Raw genomic sequence first — 19,865 nt, forward strand, 5'->3', positions numbered from 1 at the left:
AGGAAAGGGGGCGTGTCAAAGTCTGTTCTCTGATCTAGTGTCAGCTGATGTCAAAGCTATTCCAGCATTATCAGTTGTTAGTACATCACGCCATTGCAGTTTGGTGCTGTGGAGATACAAATAGAAGTCAGGTGAGTTTCACACACTCTCTGTATTATGTTCTCGTCATAAACTGGTTAAGACTAACGTTATATTATAAGCACTGTTTGAGCTGGATGCGGCGCGTCAGATCATAAATCTGATCTCAACGCGCTCATACAGCGAATGCGCTGCACTGAATCAAAAGTCATGTAGGTTATAGCGCAAACAATTGACAGAAATGAACAAATGTACGATAAAGTCCGTGAAACTGTTACGGTGTTTTAAACCTGTGGTGCACTGCCGGCTAAATATCTTAGTGTTGAAGTAAGCTACCTGTGATTCAAACCCACCCAGCCACGTTACGTCAACAACCTTCGTTTTGTGGAAGCTCGGGAAATGATGTGTTTATAGTGGGTACTTACAGTATAACTACCTAACGTACATAATGCATTTACTGGACTGCGCATTAGGCTTAACAAACAAACAAACTGTAGAATTTACATTGACTATTATTTATTATGTATGTACTAGAGTCACGCAGAGATGGCAAAAGTACACACATCCCTTACTTAAGTAGAAGTACAGATACTCATGTTTAAAAATTACTCAATTATTGAGTAAGATACTCAAAATTGCCAACAGCACGAACATCCCTTTAAGAAAACTGAAAAAATTGGAGGGAAAAACTTAACAACAGATAACAGGCAAGCAACACTACATTAAGTTATTGTGTGTGTTTGCCGGTGAGTGTATGTGTGTGTTCTTTTTCTGGTCAAAAAAGATGCGAAGTGTGAACAATGAACAACATCTTACTAACACGCTAGCAAAATATGAATTCATGATTTCAAACATCTCGCGAATATATGGCCATGGGTGATTAGGAATGACTCACCTAACAACCGATAAACCAACAGGCTTCTTGTTTAAAAACGGCGCGCATGACAAAAAATAATACAGATTAAAGTAACAAGTCTGGTTTGAAAATGTAAGAAGTAGAAAGTACAGATATTTGGTTAAAAGTGTAAGAAGTGAAAGTAAAAAGTTGTCAGAAAAATAAATAGTGAAGTAAAGTACAGATACCAAAAAAATCTTCTTAAGTGCAGTAACGAAGTATTTGTACTTCGTTACTTACCATCTCTGGAGTCACGTGATGAATCATAATGTTAAAGTGAGGAGTGAATAAAAAAGTGCATGTGCATTCGTTGTTTGTGAATGTTCAATAGGAAAATGGCATGGCTGGGGTTTTCTTTGGCACTGATCACACTTGGGATGGTTGAGTGCAGACCCTCTTTCCAAGAAAACCCAGGACTGGACCCTGAAGTCAATATGAACATTGTAAGTATCCATTAGTTACAGCATGTTTCAATATGTATGTTTCTAATTGTAAAATTGAGATGAATTGTGTTTATATTATTTTGTGCCTTGTGTTTTTTAAGTCGCATTGGAATTATAAGAGTCTCAGTTGAGTTGTTTACATATTCTGTGACTTAGGTTGTTTATATTTTTGGACTTTCTTTAAAACAAAAAGGTTTTATCTACAAAGGAATGCCCAAACTCTCAAAACTCTATGTCCCATGAATGGATCATAAATTGAAAAACATTTTAGACTTTCTTAACATGTCCCTTTAATATGCCTTCCTAGTGCAAAGACAGTGTTCACTATCACGTGTAACAGAGTTATTCTACTGTTCAGACCTATTCATTTTGGCTACTTTGTATCGGCTAAACAACCTGCGTCTAATCAATTTAATGTCATGTTGCATCAAGAGTGAACTTTGCAGATGATTTGTAATATTTCCAGTTCCCTTTTTTAATACAGTGTTTATTCATAAGGTCATTTCGGTAAAAGATCAATGTTTGCAATTGATTCTTTTTTGTTCTTTTGGTATCCCGTGATCCGCTGTGCCACTGTGGTGCACACTATCACGTACACTTATCACTTGTTAAACGTGTATATTTTTCTGATTGTTCACTGAAAGTCTTTTTACTAAAAGGGATTGCAAAAGAGATGCATTACCAGTTCCACGTTTTTTATAAATGTGATTAGAAAGCTTTTCAAGTCAAGTTGAGCTTTGTGGTTTATTGTCATTCCGCTACATGTGGGGACATACAGTGGAACGAAATGTTGTGCCTCACAGGACCACTACATAGAAATGGACATACAAGTATAAACCTATACTCAACTACTCAAACTAACCTACTAACCTACTGATAGAGTCCGACTATGACTCGAGACATTAAACAGCATTTATGAATGCTTTCAGGTGGTGTTACACATGAACTGTATGAGTTCTTGGATTTAAACAATGATATCTTATAATCATTGTTTGATGATTTACACAGGTCAAAAATCTATTTGCAGAAAGGATGATAAGACAGTCATTTGTTAGATTTTTTTCAAATGTATTATAAAACGGTTTTGTAAAATTTACTTCTTTCATGAACCATCTCATGCAAGCACAATTTCACATTTAGGCGTAATAATGCATTTTAATTTTCTGTCACTTTTAACTTACAAAAGAGACCTTGAAGAATCTTAACACAGCTCTTTTTCACACAAGATTCTACAGGAATAATGACAGGATTTTCAAAATTCTGTCATTATTTACTCACCCACTTGTCACTTCAAATCTTTATGACTTTCTTTCTTCCACAGAACACAAAAGTAGATATTTGGAGCAATGTGGTTACTGGTCCACATTGACTTGCATTGGTTTTGTGTCCATAGAGTAGGAGTGAATGGGGGCCAGTGCTGTTCTTCTAAAAGCTTCCTTCAAAATATCTTCTTTTGTGTTCTGCGGAAGGAATAAAGTCATAAAGGTTTCAAAGGACGAGAGAATTTTCATTTGTGGTTTAACTCTCTTTGTGGTCGATCTCTCTTTGGAGAAGTCTCTTTGGATTAAAGCGTTAAATGAATAAATGTAAATGATCATGACAATTGTTTCGTCAGACTTGTGCTATTCCTCTTGCAGTTTTATTCTGCAGAGGTGCTTGAAACTGTTCTTCTTTTCAGCCTTTTCTTCATACAGAGACAGGAGAGAAACTCATCTCAGACAGAGAGAGAGAGAGAGGAGCACGTCCCCCGGGGCTTGCCCTCCCCATAATGTGTGTTGAGCCAGCAGTGGGTTTATCCTTAAGTGGCCTGAAGTAGAACGAGCAGACTGAAGACCCATGGGGGAGTGAGAAATTGCGGTGCCTTTAATTATACATGGGGAGATTGCATGGCAGGCCTGGAACCAACAGGCTCACACAATTTCTTTGAAGTCTCTGATTATAAATTATGTCTCTATCGGCAGGAGGGGCAGCAGTCTGACTCCATACAGGCGAAATTATTGTGCTACAAATGAATAAACTGAGAATTTAAGCTGAAGTAGTGTTTTCTATTTTTATTACATTTAAAAATACTGGCATGAGACACTTTTATAAGGACAAGGAACTATGTGATGACATTAAATAGGGCAGAGGGTAAATATGAAGAAATTTAACTTTTCGTTGTGCATTTATGAACTTATGTTTATTTTAGCACCAAACAATGCTATTTTTAACAGCAGAATTTCCAAGAGATAGAAAGATTGACTCACTTAAAATGTTAGCAGTTCTGTATAATAGTTTTTTTTTGTTTACATTGGCCTCTCAATGCTTGCTGGTCTAAATACCTTGCCTTGGACTTTGCCCATATTCACTGCTGTGTTTTTTTCCTGTAGAGTGAGATCATAAGACACTGGGGCTACCCGGCTGAAGAATTTGAAGTGGTCACAGATGATGGGTATATCCTGAGTGTCAACCGAATCCCACACGGGGTCAAAGACAAGGCCTGGCAAGGTAAAGGGGTACCAGTAGAACAGATTTGAATGAGCTTATTCATGTTTCTATCCGACTTGCTTAAGCATGAATTATTAAAGATGAAAGCTTGCTGTCTGCACTTACAATGCATGACCATTTGAAACAGGAATCACTGATTCAGACCATGGCCAGAGACATAAATGCACACGCTGTCACATGCATGAACAGATTGACATGTCACATTTTAGCATCCCGTGGTTTTTGAAGAATGAGGAAAGTGGATTCATGACTTGTGAGTCATTCTGGATCATATGGAGGAGAATCTCCTATAACACACTTGCATAACTACTGCGGAACAAAAAAGGAACCCATATGTGACGTGTTTTGGGGATTTTCTGTTCATAGATAACCTGATCTCGTGACCTTTTGTGAGAACGCGTGTTTTTATGATAAGATTCTGTTTCTTAAAGGTCCAGTGTATGAAATTAAGTGGCATCTAGCGGCGAGGTCACGAATTGCAACCAACGGTTCACTCCAGCCCTCCCCTCTCCCTTTTGAAGCACTACGGCAGCTTACACAGAGCTAAGATGTCGTCACGTTTTCACATTTTTGAAGAAGGAGATAGTGGGTCGCATGCCAGAAAACTGCGTCCGCTTGTTTACACAAAAAACTTGGCATTTATCAATATGGACTCGAGCGGTTGCTACGATCCAATCTTAGGACAGGTCTCGGCTCGTGTTCACAGGTTTTTAGATAAGGTAAAAGTCTGAATACGGTTTAATAGAAATATAAAAATAATAAATAGAAATATAAAAAATTAGTTTAGTATTACAAATAAAAACAATAGATTCCAAAGTGATTTTCTTATTTTCATTACATTAAAAAGGATTTTATTTTCTAGCCTAATTATATGAACATTTCATTGTTTGAAAATACAGGGGGTGCTTTGGTTGTAAACAATTAGGCTACATCTAAGATAATTTACGACAATATAAAATACAAAATTAAAAGTAAAACTACAATAATCAATATAATTACAAGCAAAGAATAAGTTTATCTATTTGGAAGGTGAAAGCTTCTTTGTTTGACAAGTAGGCATTCCAATGAAACCAGACAACACGCATGCTTTTTTTATTCATTTGTGCTTGGGTGTGTGTGAAAGACTCGCATTGGGTCACAGCTTGAGGTTGCTTGGCTTTGTGTCGCAGGCTCCAGGCCGGTTTGTGGGGGCTGAAGACCTCTGGTTCTTGCCTCCAACAGATCTGAAAGAGAAAAAAATTAATGAAGCAAACATGAAACTGCGTGCTTGATTTAAGCATCCTCCAATGCAAGATTAGCAGCATTAGATTTATAACATTTATAACTGCTTTAGAAACATTGCATCTGTCTCATCCGCCACAGACCATTTTGTCTCCACTTAAATGAAGAAAATTGTAAAAACATTATTCTATAATTGTGCGGCAAAAATTATCAGTAGTTTACAGGATATCTATATTCGTTGTTACATTAACACATTAATGCAAGTTAACTCAAATGAAGAGCGCAAACCGTTCTAAGCACAGTCTGAGACAGTAATGCTGTGTTCACGCCAAACGCGAATTAAGCGTTTGCCGCGAGTAAATTACATATAGAGTCAATGCAAAGACGCACATAGGCGCAAACTCGCGGTAGGCGGTGCAAATTACACGAATCGGACGGTGCGTTTGAGGCGTTCTTCCGCGCAAGTTGAAAATATTACACTCAAGCTATGAATTCGCACAAAGAGTTTTCTTGTCACTCGTGCGAACATAACGAACTTCTTTCGCGAGTAATAAAGAGTGTGGCATGTGATTGCTCGTGTTTGGTGTGTGAACACAGTATTACAGTTATGTTTCCACGTGAGCACGATTACAAACAGAATTTTCGGCTCGGTTCTCTAACGTTTGTGTTTACATCCTAAATATTTACATTATCAGCCCTGCATTGGAAAATTAAACCATTGACGTACCGGCTGACATGGATCGGCCCGGAGAGGAACGCTTAAGCAAAGAGAACGATTTTTGTGATGGTGGAAAAGCGCTCAAAGTTCTTCGAGACTGAAGTCAGATTATAATTTTGTAATTTAAAACACCAATATTTCCAGTGTAAAAATAATAGTGAAACAATAATAATCTGTGGTGATATTTAGAAAACATACGCAATAAAAAATGCAAACCTGAGCTGGAGTTCGGTTTACTACGCCAATGCTGTTGACCGCAGCAGTTATGTCTTTCCAAACTTTTTTTACTTTCTTTGATTCCACTTTTCAAGGTCAAAGTTTCAATTTCTGAATCTGAAAAGTTCCTTTTTTTGGCCGGATAACGTTTCTCCATGTCGCAAAATCTAGGGTCGAGGGCGTCTACACCCTGTATTTATAAGGCTTTGATATGTAAATTACAATCGCATTTATCAAGGGACGATTATTCGTACGATGGAATTGGTCGCATTTGAAAGTTTACAGAATCATACGTGAGCGTTGTCGAAAGCTGATTTTTTCACTCGGATGTACACTGGTACGTTCGTTTGATGAATGAGGACCGATGTATTTACGAAACGTGCTCTGTAGTGTAGTTCGTGTAGGGCTAGAAACAAAATGGCGTATTTCATGCAAGGGGATGTAGAAAGAAATTGGTCATTCTAATGTAATAAACTTTATTATGTAAGGTCTTTGTACTCTGAAGACATAGTTATGTTTATTATTTTGCATTTCTGTCAATAGATACGGCCCCTTTAAATTGATTGATTGATTGATTTAGCATTCTTATCTTGTCCTACATAGGGGGGAGAATTGTTTGCACAAAATAACCAACTGATCTAATTAATGAAGAGAGAATGAAGATCTAAGAAAAATCATTGACCTAATTGCCAGCGCTATTATTTTATGTTTAAAATGTTAAACAAATAAGGAAAAATACAGAAAACAGCATAATTTTAATAATCAAATATCAAAAGGCCTATATGCTGAGAAAAGCCCCCAAATGAATGTATATAAGACATGTTTTATTATGGTAGATTATTTGTATTTATTAGAATTAAATATAAATGACAAAAAGTCAAATCTTTTATTTAGTTTATATGTATATGTCTGTAATATCACTCAAAATATAAATTGCTAAGGTAAGAAATAGCTCATCAAAAAATGAAAATGCTGGAACAAAAAGTTAAACAAATCATGTTCCAACCATGTATAAATTTAGTTGTTGTGCTAAACACAAAATAAGTTATTCTGGGACACTATTGACTACTAGGAAAAACTAGTCAATGGTGCCCGAGAACATTCTTCAAAATACCTTCTTTTGTATTTAACAGATCAAAGAAATGTATACAGGTTCGGTGCAACTTGGGAATGAGTACACAATTACTTTTTTGGGTAAACTAACTTTATTAAACATGTATTGTTTATTTTAATATATATTATTTTATATTATTAATAGATTGTCTGTAAATAAATAATTGAACTAAATTATTCCTTAACTAAATTAACATTTTAAGTTTTACGCACAAGCCTGTATCACTTGCTCTGTCTTCAGATGACATCGTCAGTTTATACACAAAGGAATCCCTGTGATGTTACTGCAGGTTAAACCCATACTAAACACATTAAAAGGTATAACTGTATGCATGGTGGAGTGTTTTAATACTCTCGGCCTGTAAAACAGCGCGTCTGGAATCCGTATTCAGTCGTCTGATATTTAGCTCTCCCCATATTTCATTAATGAGCAAAGAGAGCTCTAAAGCTTGTGCTCTCGCGCTAATCTCACCGGGGATGCCACTGGAGCGGAAAACCAATTCAGCAGTCATACATTAGCTTCTACCCTCTTTCGTTGTGCTAACACAATGTCTCATGTTATTCTAAATGAGAATACATTTCTCAGACACAAATCCTTCCGGATTGCCGGAGGATTTGAGGGCCTTTGAGAAACTTTGGCCTTGTGCATCTTTGCCTTTCAGTCATTGTATCAGACTTTTGTTGGCCGGGTTCTTGGGTTGACCTTCAGATTAATAGAAAATTGGCTTATGCAAATGAACGGTTCGGTACGCTCGCAACCACGCTTAATCAGGAAACCAGGGAATTTTGAAGACCATGGTAAGAATGGGAACCCTGTGTGCCGTTTTTGTTTATAACGCTCGTAAGGCTGCTCGTGTGCGTGCTGGGAGATGGTAAATGTTAATAATACATTCTGATTTGTGATAAATAAGTGAAAAGATATCGGGCTGTTTGTGTGAGTGGATGGCTGGTGCCAAATGGTGTGATAAGCGCGCATTGAAGGTGGCGCATCTCATTTCCTGCTGTCCTACTTCTCCAAGTCATAGGGGACGTCATGCCGCATGCTCAGGAGAAACGCCATTTTTTTAACACCAAATTGACAGTTGGCTCACCTGGGAAAGTGTATGTGGGTATAACACCGTGTCTACACCAGACGCGACGGGTGCGACACGACAAAAGACATTAGAAACGCATTAGAACCAATTATAATTTTACACTGGATACGTCGTCCGGTGTAGACAAGGTGTAAATTCAGGTGCATTGAATACTATCTTAACCCATAGACACTAGTGCCACAATGTGCAACCCTTTCATGGCATTATTTTGCAGTTATGTAAATTAAAATTTAAAGCATCTGCACCATTGCCCTTACTCTGTAAGTTGGGGGAGAAAGGGGGGGATAAGGAATGGCTGGTATGAAGTAAAACAATGCTATCAGCCCAAGGTCTGTTTGTGCTACTAAGAGGACCGGCTCACATCCTGTGTTTGACAGATATAGCGATAAAGTTCCCAAAAAAGAAAGGATGGCATGATGGGCAATAGTTAATGCGCATGCTCCCTCTGCTGGCCAAACACACCAATGTGGTTGGGCATAGGGTGCTGGAAATCATTTCAAAATTCAAAAATAGAATCTGTATTTACTATTTATATATATGTGTTTAGATAAATTATCATTTTGTTTTGATTCTGTGAACTACTAACAATATTCTTCCCAAATTTCAAATAAAATTTAGCGGGTTCGAGCACTTTTAAGGCATCTAAAGCATCTTTGCCTTCATCAAGTAGGCCGAGGACTCTCATCCTAAAACACCCAAGTGGAAGATACTCCCAACGTCTGAATAATTATAGATATGCTCAGCAACGGTTCACAGACACTACGCATGATTACACACATATGCACAATATAGTACACTTGAGGGGAATCATCTTTTCGGGTTCATTTGGTCACATCCATTTAAGAAATGACCCTGTCTAAATGTCTAAATGCATTGAGTTGCTGCCATGTGACTGGCTGAGTAACTATTTGGGTTTACATGCAATTAAACTGGTGTACATAATAAAGGTGTGTGTTATGTTTAGCAAAACAGCATCTTACAACCAGCCAGACATGTTCTATATTTATAGATGTGTAAACATGGAGCAACGTTTAATCTTCAATGCATTATATGTCTAACACCTTGTTCCTGTGAGACAGGAAACGTATCTCTTGTCCGATCACCATCATATTTAGCATGCTTGTTTAGTGTAATAAGATGTATGATTGTACTTAATGGCAAGTCAATTGGATTATTTGTTAAGGAGTAGCGAGCTTTCAGGTACACCGTTCACTTGAATATAATAAAGGACCCTGTAATGGTCATGCAAATGAAAAAGTTGAAGATGTTTTGATAGTTATTGATCTAGAGAGTCCAGAGAATTGTACTGTGGTGGAAATTTTGAAATCGCTTGAAGTTCAAGACAAGTTCGCAAAAGCAAAACATCATCACAGATAACTCACAAACTGTTTGATCGACATCAATGGTTCAAGAGCCAAATTTGTTCTGAATTATGAGAGCTTTCATATGATGTCGATAGTTTGTGTAAATGTCAAATGTCACGTGATACACAATTGTTAAGGCAACCAAAGTTTTGCTATTTATACTGTTATAGCGCCACCTAGTGTTCCAACGCCGCGGTATTTTGTAATTCACCTAGGAGTGATGGTCTTCACATATGTTCCAAGCCCCATGATGATATCTCTAATAGTGCTCGAGTTACGGGCATTTTAATGTAACAGGCTCCGACCTTTTAAAATATTTACGCCCCTAAGCCACGTGAAAGGAAATTTCTACTTTTTTTCGATAATAATTAACATTCACACTCCACAGAAGTCATCTGCATTGGTTCGGTTCCGATCAAGCGAAAAACCTAGGACTAGTTCGCAAAAGTAGGTTTTTAACATCATCAGCCATAACTCACGAACCGTTTGATCGACAGAAGTGGTTCCAGAGGTAAAGTTGTTTAAAATGAGAAGAGCTATCATATGATACCAATAGTTTGGGTATATGTCAAATGTCACGTGATACACAATTGTTTATGCACTCCAAAAGTGTTACTTCGCCCCCCGGTGACCGAATGAGTTCATATTTCGTACAGACCTTCAGGACCATGAGTCGAACAAGCCCAGCGAGTGTTGTTTCGATCGGCCTCCGTTAACTCGGTCTAAGGAGTGCTCAAACTTCATTGGCCGATGACCGCCATGACTGTCCTTTAATACAGTCATGGTGCATGACACAAAGACACACCATACCAAATAATAAGTAGATCGGGCAAATGGTTGAGTAGTTATATCCCTTTTCGAGTTCATGTATATTATAGCGCCACCTAGTGGCCAAACGCCAACTCATTTTTACTGTGACCCCGGACTGAGAGTCTACACATAGGGTCCAAGCCACGTGAAGATTGCTCAAACGGTTCAAGAGTTACGGCCATTTTAGTAAATTATGCCACTTCCTTCAGACGTTTTGGCGCCCCCTAGCAACGGTGAATCGAAATATCAACTTTTTTTGATAATTATTTGTATTCACTCGCCACAGAATTCATCAGCGTTGGTTTGGTTCTGATCGGGCAAAAATCCAGGGACTAGTTAGTTTTTTTTTGCATTAAATGCAAATTAACGTTTTTTAAGTTTTGAGCCAATGATTACAATGATATAAAACACTTGGGTGTGCAACAAACGGTTTAGGGGTTACGAACGCAAACGCCCTCAGCATCGCTGTAGCGCCCCCTATGGTCCGACATGGCTGGCTCCGAGTATCTGAGTAGCGAGCAAGACTACTACCATCTGACCAAATCTCAGCTCTGTCGGCCTTACGGTTTAGGCTGCCCATTCAGTTTTAGGATAGAATAATAACAAAGAAGAAGAAGAATTAAACAGACAAATACAATAGGTTTCTAGCCCTACGGGCTCGAACCCTAAATATTGTTTCTATTTGCATTTATTTGCTGAAAACGAAGACTGGAGAAACAGGTTAAAATAACAGAAAAGATGCTTTGTATTTTTTCAGACCTTATACTGCAAAGAATACAAGTTCATATTCACTTTTAAGCAGCACAACAATGATGTTTTTTCATGTATTTAGTAAAAGTTGTGATAACCTCGATTTTTATCACAGTTTTCATGTGTCATGCTGTCAGTTTTTAGGTCACTCCTGAGGTTTGATTTAGTTGAAATTCAACACACTGACTGGAATGGCCACAATACATCTAGATATGCTGACTGAAAAAAATATGGAATGGTCTCTTAATTTTGGCTGTAAATGTATCTAAATAAATTCACATTTACCCATTATTTATCAGTCGTGTTATCCAATGTCTTATGCTCACCACAGAAGGCAAACCTGTAGTGTTCCTTCAACATGGTCTTCTTGCTGCTGGGAGTAACTGGGTGACAAACCTCCCCAACACGAGCCTGGGCTTCCTGTTAGCAGATGCTGGATTCGACGTGTGGATCGGCAACAGTCGTGGGAACACCTGGTCCAGAAAGCATAAACACCTTAACCCTAAAGAGAAGGAATACTGGGAGTTCAGGTATAAGAATATTTGTTGGTATTTAATAGTATTTTTACATAGTCACTTTTTTTGCATGGGTTTTGATGGCAAAGCTGCCCATTAACCACAAGTGCATCATCCGACACAAGCTCAAATTTTGTTTTTCGAGCTTGATGAGTAGTAATAGGACAGAACTCAAGATCTGTGTTTCTCTTTCTGTTGTTTGTTGCATGTGTGCAAGACAGTCATGACGAATTGGCCAAGAAGGATCTTCCAGCAGTGATAAACTTCATTACAGAGACCACTGTCCAGAAGCAAATCTTTTACGTGGGCCATTCCCAGGGAACCACTATTGGTATCACCCAATCTCTTTTCATTTCAGATGGATTAACTCATTTTTGTGTTTATCAAACCACTGGTCTACAGAATATGCTGTGCAGTGTGCACATTATGCATCCTCTTGTTTTAAAGGCTGAAAAGCTGAATCTGTTGTTATTTTGTGGGAGACATGTCCCACGGCTACTGTACATTCAAGTATTCGCTTTGAGTGAATATGGAATATAAAAAAATGACCAAGCTTCATTAATCCTGTTTGATAGTGTTTGAGTAGCAGTATCTATTTCCTAGAAGAGCACATAGCAATGTTGAGATTATGGCAACACATACTGATTGTATTCTTTTTTTTAGTGTTGATGTTTGTTCTTTACTCTTGTATCTCAGCCTTCATGGCTTTCTCCACGATGCCGGAGCTGGCCAGCAAAATCAAGATGTTCTTTGCTCTGGCGCCTGTTGCCACAGTGAGAATGACAAAAAGCCCTATGACTAAGTTGTCTGTCATCCCAGAGTTTCTCATTTGGGTGAGCAGTTTGTCTACATTACAACTCTAACATGATGGTAATTTACCACCTCAAAAGTACATTCGCTTACATTAGTTTAAATTTGCAGGATCTGTTTGGACGGAAAGACTTCTTTCCCCAGAACGAACTGATCAGGTTTTTTGCCACCGAGTTCTGCAGTAGAAAGCCTTTGAGTGTGCTGTGTGGAAACGTCTTCTTTCTCCTGTGCGGTTTTGATGAGAAGAACCTGAACATGGTATGATGTTGTCTGCCACCTGCTCTTGTAATTGCCACTTATGGAACGCATAATAGCCCATTCTATTTCAGTGACCTCTCATTATTTTAAAGGTACAGTGTAATTCAGTGTGATGGTGTTTTTAAGCAACCACAGTAATAATTTAAGTGAATATAGCTACAAGCAGCGATTCCCGGATTCGAGCAGTCTAAAGCGTCAAAATTGTTCAGAATGAAGAGAACTAGTGGCCAAAAGCCGCTGCCTTTAGTAGGTGACCTCAGAGCTTGTTCTTGAGTTATGGCCATTTTAATGTAATAAGCTCTGTCTATTTAGAACAGTGGTTCTTAACCTGGGTTCAATCGAACCCCAGGGGTCAAGACACACACCCGACTCATATGATTCGTGATGACACGCCCCGATTGGCCATCATTGGCTGCAGGTGATCACACAACATCGCTTGGCCTATCTGTGCTGCAGGGAATTTGGTGCGCTCAGTAGTCGACTTGTGACTGTCGTGATGGTACGTCGTGTGATTTCTTTCTTAATATTTGAATCCCTTCATACTAACTATGTCGAGCGAAAAAAGAATTTGGTCGGACGAATATGTACAATATGGATTCACATGTATAACGGAACGTGATGTGAGTCAGCGTCCTAACTGCATGATTTGCAATTCTAGTCTAGCACCGGCAAAACTAAGAGAACACTTCCTTAACCTGCAAGGAGATGGAAAAATGTTTTAATGGTTTTGTTCTTTAAAACACAGTGATGTTGATGCACGGTTCATTTTGTGCACCAGTAAAATATATACCTATGTTTTGAATTTGAAAAAAATCATATTTAATTTTTCCATTTACGAAGGGTTCGGTGAATGCGCATATGAAACTGGTGGGGTTCAGTACCTCCAACAAGGTTAAGAACCACTGATTTAGAACTTTTGGCGTGCGACCCTTAGCGACCTTGAAAGGAAATTACTACTTTTTTTTCGATAATTATTGACAAAAACACTCCACAGAAGTCATCTGAATTGGTTTGGTTCAGATCAAGCGAAAAACCTAGGACGAGTTCACGAAAGTAGGTTTTAGACATAATCAGCGATAACTCACGAACCGTTTGATCGACAGAAGTGGAGAGGAGTGAATGAGGAGAGCTATCAAATAATGTTAATAGTTTGAGTATATGTCAAATGTCACGTGATACACAATTGTTTATGCACTTCAAAAACGTTATTTCGCCCCCAGTGGCCGAATGAGTTCATATTTCTTACAGACCTTCAGGACCAATGTCCTTTACTAGAATCATGGTACATGACACAAAGACACACCATACGAAATAATAAGTAGATTGGGCAAACTGTTGGGTAGTTATTGCCCTTTTCGAGAAATTGTACATTATAGCGCCACCTAGAGGCCAAACGCCGACTTTTTTATACTGTGACCTCGTACTGAGAGTATAAACATATGGTCCAAGCCCCATGAAGATAGCTAAAACGGTTCACGAGTTATAACCATTTTAGTCAAATATGCCCCTTCCGGTTCAGACGTTTTGTCGCCCCCCAGCCACCACGGATCGAAATTTCTACTTTTTTTCGATAATTATTTACATTCACACTCCACAAAATTCATCAGCGTTGGGCTGGTTCCGATCCGGCAAAAATCCAGAGACTAGTTAATTTTTTTTTTTTTTGCATAAAATGCAAATTAGCGAAAATATTTGCATACCGGAAATGAAATCGGAGATATACGTTTTTTAAGTTTAGAGCCAATGATTACAATGATATAAAACACTTGGGTGTGCAACAATCGGTTTAGGAGTAATGAGCGTAAAGGTGCTTTTCATCGCTGTAGCGCCCCCTATGGTCCGACATGGCTGGCTCCGAGTATCTGAGTAGCGAGCAAGACTACTACCATCTGACCAAATCTCAGCAAATCTCAGGCTGCACGATCAGTTTTACGGCGGAAAAATAATAATAAAACCTTCAAATACAATAGGTTTCTAGCGCTTCGCGCGCGAACCCTTATTAGCTTAAAGGGATAGTTTACCCAAAAAGTAATCATTTATTCACTATATTCAGTATATACTGTATATGACTCTTTCATCTGTGGTACACAAAAGAAGATATTTCGAGAAATGTGGTTTTGTATCCATACAATACAAGTCAATGAGGCCCCGGTGTAGAGGAACACCAGCACTTTTCAAAATATCTTCTTTTGTGTAGTACAGAAGAAAGTTATACAGGTTTCTAATGACATGAGGGTGAGTAAATGATGAACGAACTTGTTAAGACAGACAGGCACTTTGTCTCAGTGTTGTTGGAAATGATTTTTTCTTGTGCCTACAGAGCAGAACTCCAGTGTACACAACACACTGCCCCGCTGGAACCTCAGTGCAGAACATGGTACACTGGGCTCAGGTAAATTACTTTCTCTGTCATCTTTCTGTTTAGTTCTCTCATTCATTTTTCTTTCCATGTGCTAAACATTTGAAATAAAAACCTTTTACATTAGGCGAGCACAAAATTAAAGATGGTTCTAAAAATACAATTCCTTGTACATCATCTGGGCACATATTCACAAAACATCATAAGGCTAAAAGTAGCTCCTAACTTTCTGATTTAGGAGAAACTCTTAAAAATAATTGCTGTGTCTGTCCTAATTTTAAGACTCCTACATTTTTGTGCTAAGAGTATTTCACAAAGCGTGTTTGCCCTAAAACTCATAGACGTTAGGTGTAGGGAAGAGGACTCCGATGTCACTAAGACCAACTCACAACAATCCTAAAATGGCTGAAACACCGGCAGTCTGCCTTGAAACATAAACATTTTCGAAAGATTTCATGACAATGAGCTTAACCATGAAGACTATGTGCTAACTGTTTATGCCATGAACATATACTTTATATATATAGATATATATATTTATATGAACATAGTTTATTTTATTTTAAAATATTTCAAAAATGTTTATTGTATTTTATTCTATTTGTTTTTTAGTCATTGTTACTAAGTAAAAACAATAAAAAACTAACTGTTTGTTATTAATTGGAATGCACAATAAAAACATAAATTTAGAAGAAATTTCCTCACTTATTTCATTAGTAACTTACTAATACTTACTGTTATTTTATATTCTTAATTTAAATATGGCAACAAATGTATGTTAACTTATTTTCTTTGAATATCAGTAAAATCTTTTCAAGATCTTGATTTAAATATCTCAGCGTGATACCTCATTCTATAATATTCCTATGAATAAATGACTGACAGAGACCCATCCTCTATCAGCCAATCACTGTGGTCATAGTCAGTAAGCTAGCTGACATCAGCCGTAGCAGCGAGGTCAACTTCTATTAGCTTGAGATTTCTTTCTGCTTCTTAGTAAAAGTTTCTCTGACCTTTAAAAGGAAACTCTTAGCTAAAAACGTTTACAGCTGTTTAGGAGAGCTATTAGTGGTAAGATAAAATGTTTTGTGAATGCGGGCCCTGATGTGTATCACATTTATATTTACATTCATTCATTTGTCAGACGCTTTTATACAAATCCTTGGCATTGGTAACGCCATGCTCTAACCACTGAGCTACAGCTGTATCAGAGCAGAGAGGAACTGTGATATCACAATAGGGGCTTCTGGGTAAGGCCCACAGCTGCATTTAGATTTGACATTCTTTTGGGGATGTTCTCTCCGCATTTCTCTGCAAGTTTACAAATGAAATGCAATGGTTTCTGTTTAGCATTTTAATTAAGATTTTATATTATTAACTAAACATGGTAAGTTGCTGACACAGACTATAACACGTAGTAACAAAAATTGTGGAATAAAAATATTTAAAATTTACATGATTTTCGATGCTTTGCTTGTATTGTTAAAACAGGGTGTGAAAACTGATAGACTGACAGCGTTTGATTATGGAAAAGCTGGAAATATGGCACATTATAATCAGGTAATGATGGATTCAAAAACTTTTCCCCACTAACTTTAAACTTAACATATCAGTCCTGCTCATCGAATCAGGTCCTTTAGTTTCATTAGGACCTATAAAACTGTAAATGCCAGATGTAAGAAAAACCCGTAACTCATGCATCTCCTGCTTCTGTTTACAGTCGACCCCTCCTGTGTACAACATACAGGACATGATGGTACCCACGGCTCTGTGGTCTGGTGGGCAGGACACGTTAGCAGACCCTCAGGACGTGGCTTTGTTGCTTACACAGATACCAAAACTGGTGTATCACCGCAATATTGAACACTGGGAGCATCTGGATTTCATCTGGGGTTTGGACGCCCCACAGGAGATGTACAACAAAATGATTGAAATGATGAGGGAGCACGTATGACAAGGACATTTCTTTAACATCCATGTTTATCAGCAGCTTTTGTTTTAGTCTTAATTCTACCATTTCGTCTTGCTTGTATGTGTCCTCTGAGCAAAAGCTAATGTTCTACCTCTCTGTGCTGCAAGCAAATTAACTTTTTGTTTAAGATGCTGGTAAGCCAGCCTTAATTTTTTACAAATGTTATTGCAAACCATTCTGAGTCTGAGTTTGTCAGCTAATACCAATTTTTGCAGTCATGATCAGATCTTGTCTACTTCGAACTAATTTCACATGTTAATCCTACTTTGTACAAACCTCAACGAGATAACCCAACTGTACTGGACTGTTTTATGCCCTTGTTTAAACGTTTGATTTTACTCATTTGCTTTTAAATACGGTTAATATTTAAAAAATATAAAAGTTTCTAAACCATGACATAAAAACATGAAACGGACAAGGAATAGTAAATAGTCTAAAATAACTTCCATAGTTTAGCTATTTTTAAAAGAGGTTCTCTTTTTTGTGAGATTAAAACATGCTAATTTTATTTGTAACATTAACATTATGGCAAACCAAATTCAAAATGAATAAAAAGCAACTTTAACTTAATAACATTAAAACAAACAATCTACACCACGTACACTAAATTGTTATTAAGTACTGTACAAAAAGAAACATTAATTCACTTGTTTTAACAGAAATCCGTATGGCAACATATTTCATCTGAAATGTATTATTGTAACAGCAAGTGTGATAGAATCTGTGAAAATGTGCAGAAGTATCTTGTGAAAAATGGTGCAAAGCCAATAAATTAAAAAGGATCCAACTGTAGCTGCACATAACACACGTGTCCCTTAATGTCCTCCATTAATACTTTCACATTGATTTCGTTAACATTGCCACGAGTTTGTGGAACTTCAGTCTCTTAGAAATATCTAGCGGCGTTTCATGAATCTGTAAGACAATTTCAAACAATTCGATTTTACACGCATCTCATATACCAATATAATACAACATTTCAACAGTTTAAATAAGAGATAACTTTGTTACTTATTCTTCTGTATCACTTTATATATGTGTCAAATCTTTGTATCAGTTCTCATATTTGTCAACAATCCCATGAAGAATTTCTAAGTAATTGACTTACTTTGTTCTGTATTGAAACATCTGCATTTTTCAACAACAACAACGGAACAATTCTCTGACTTTTTCTTTGGCAAGCATAGTGCAGCCCTGTGTTTCCTTTCTACAAAGATTCAAAGGTACACAAACAGGGTAATTGACACAGAGATGTTTGTATATAAATGGAAATGCTAAAGTAGGTACTTACATAGTCAACTGCATTTAAATCCACCTTACTGGTCAACAAAAGCTCAACCATCTTCACATTTTTTCTTTGCTTCTCTTCCTTTAAAGAGAAAAGAGGCACAGGGCTTTATTGTAATGCAACAAAAATACATAAACAGACAAAACCAGCTATCATGTAGCTCTTCAGGTAGAGCATGACACTAGCAATGCCAAAGTCATTAACTTGATGCCCAGAAAACACAAACTCAAAAAAGGTATAATACTATTTAAAAGCATCTACCAAAATCTATGCAATTTAACTAAAATTGAAATACGTAATAGGGAGGCTCTCGTCACACTGAACACCACCAACTTTTAAGTTTCAGCACTAATCTCTTTTTGCACAGATTGTGACTACTCTTGCTTCTTCCCAAAACAAAATAGCACCTAGATGACAGGGTTAACTTACCATTATAAGATAGCCAATTAACAGAATAGGCATCAAAATAATAATCATCAGGTAGTCCAGAAAGGTGAATGTTCTTCTTGTAGCATAGTGCAAACAAGTCCTGTCTTTCTAGAGGAAAAATACATACACAGATATATATAAGAACAGAAAAAACGGATCATCTATAAAACGTGCATATTCGTGAGTCAAAGAAACAATGCAGGTCTGTTCCTTAAAGAACCACACTTTCTGAGGACCCATTTACACAACAAAAGGTGGAAGGAGAGCTGGTAAAACAGCAGAGGGGCCTAAAAACGGATTAAGGCTCAATTTCTCAGTTTACGTTTAAGTGAAATTAGGATATTTAAGTCACTTTTATAAAAATGCCTCAATAAAAAAAGATTACTGGTGTGCATCTTGAGACAAAGCATGGCACTGGTATATTTTGAGGTATGTCAGTGCACGTTACTTTCAGTCAAGGCAACTCAAACTTTCATTTTAGTCTGGGACTAGTCTCTAGCCTTGAGAGTTTGTTCCGCTTCTGCTTGTGCCGCAAAATTGCTGTTGTAATATAAGATGTAGTAATGGAACCATTTTAAGTAGAGCGTGATATCATTGGTCGTTTATCTGGTGCTGGAGCTACTTTATCAAGTAGATCTATGCCAGCATTACAATAAGGTTTGAGACAGTTCTCCTTAAACTGAACATAACACGATACCTTATTTCTAATGGAGACGTTAGCATTGTGATCCAGAAGGTATTTGATGATCCTGAGGTGTCCCTGTCTACAGGCAGCTATAATTGGTGTGTCTCCTGTCGTCTCATCTTGAACGTTTACATTTCTGCCATCCTTCAAAATCAGTTCTCGCACTTTGCGAAAATCATCATCATATGCTGCCTGACACATGGGCTGTGGAATGGAAGTACAACATGTCAGTCACACAAAAATGTTCTCTTTTCTGTATTTGTATTTTGTTTTATGTGGATAGGCGAATGTTTGTCTTTTAGGTTACACATATTTTAAACATTTCCTATATACATATATACATACGCACGCACGCACGCA

General features: G+C 37.5%; 2 protein-coding genes across 4 annotated transcripts in view; one reads left to right on the plus strand and one right to left on the minus strand.

The window, feature by feature from the left end:
• lipf (lipase, gastric) lies at nucleotides 1-17,904 on the plus strand. The gene is made up of 10 exons (XM_079477015.1): nucleotides 1-131; nucleotides 1,305-1,416; nucleotides 3,786-3,903; nucleotides 11,521-11,719; nucleotides 11,926-12,035; nucleotides 12,401-12,537; nucleotides 12,626-12,772; nucleotides 15,093-15,164; nucleotides 16,623-16,691; nucleotides 16,852-17,904. Exons 2-10 carry the CDS (start codon nucleotides 1,309-1,311, stop codon nucleotides 17,083-17,085), a joined length of 1,194 nt encoding a protein of 397 aa, XP_079333141.1. The 5' UTR covers nucleotides 1-131; nucleotides 1,305-1,308; the 3' UTR covers nucleotides 17,086-17,904.
• ankrd22 (ankyrin repeat domain 22) overlaps nucleotides 16,480-19,865 on the minus strand; it is a 4,550-nt gene continuing 1,164 nt past the window's right edge. For 2 of the 3 annotated variants that reach the window (XM_079477018.1, XM_079477017.1), the window contains 5 exons: nucleotides 19,518-19,709; nucleotides 18,821-18,928; nucleotides 18,395-18,472; nucleotides 18,212-18,310; nucleotides 16,481-18,018 (listed from right to left, as the gene is read on the minus strand). In XM_079477018.1, coding sequence (XP_079333144.1) covers nucleotides 17,941-18,018; nucleotides 18,212-18,310; nucleotides 18,395-18,472; nucleotides 18,821-18,928; nucleotides 19,518-19,709 — 555 coding nt within the window. In that variant the 3' untranslated portion in view covers nucleotides 16,481-17,940. Of the gene's footprint in view, nucleotides 18,019-18,211; nucleotides 18,311-18,394; nucleotides 18,473-18,820; nucleotides 18,929-19,517; nucleotides 19,710-19,865 lie in introns of all 3 variants that reach the window. The other variant, XM_079477019.1, reaches the window with a different exon arrangement.

The sequence above is a fragment of the Barbatula barbatula genome (genome assembly GCF_947034865.1).
Source record: "Barbatula barbatula genome assembly, chromosome: 16".
In the NCBI taxonomy this organism is placed as follows: Eukaryota; Metazoa; Chordata; class Actinopteri; order Cypriniformes; family Nemacheilidae; genus Barbatula; species Barbatula barbatula.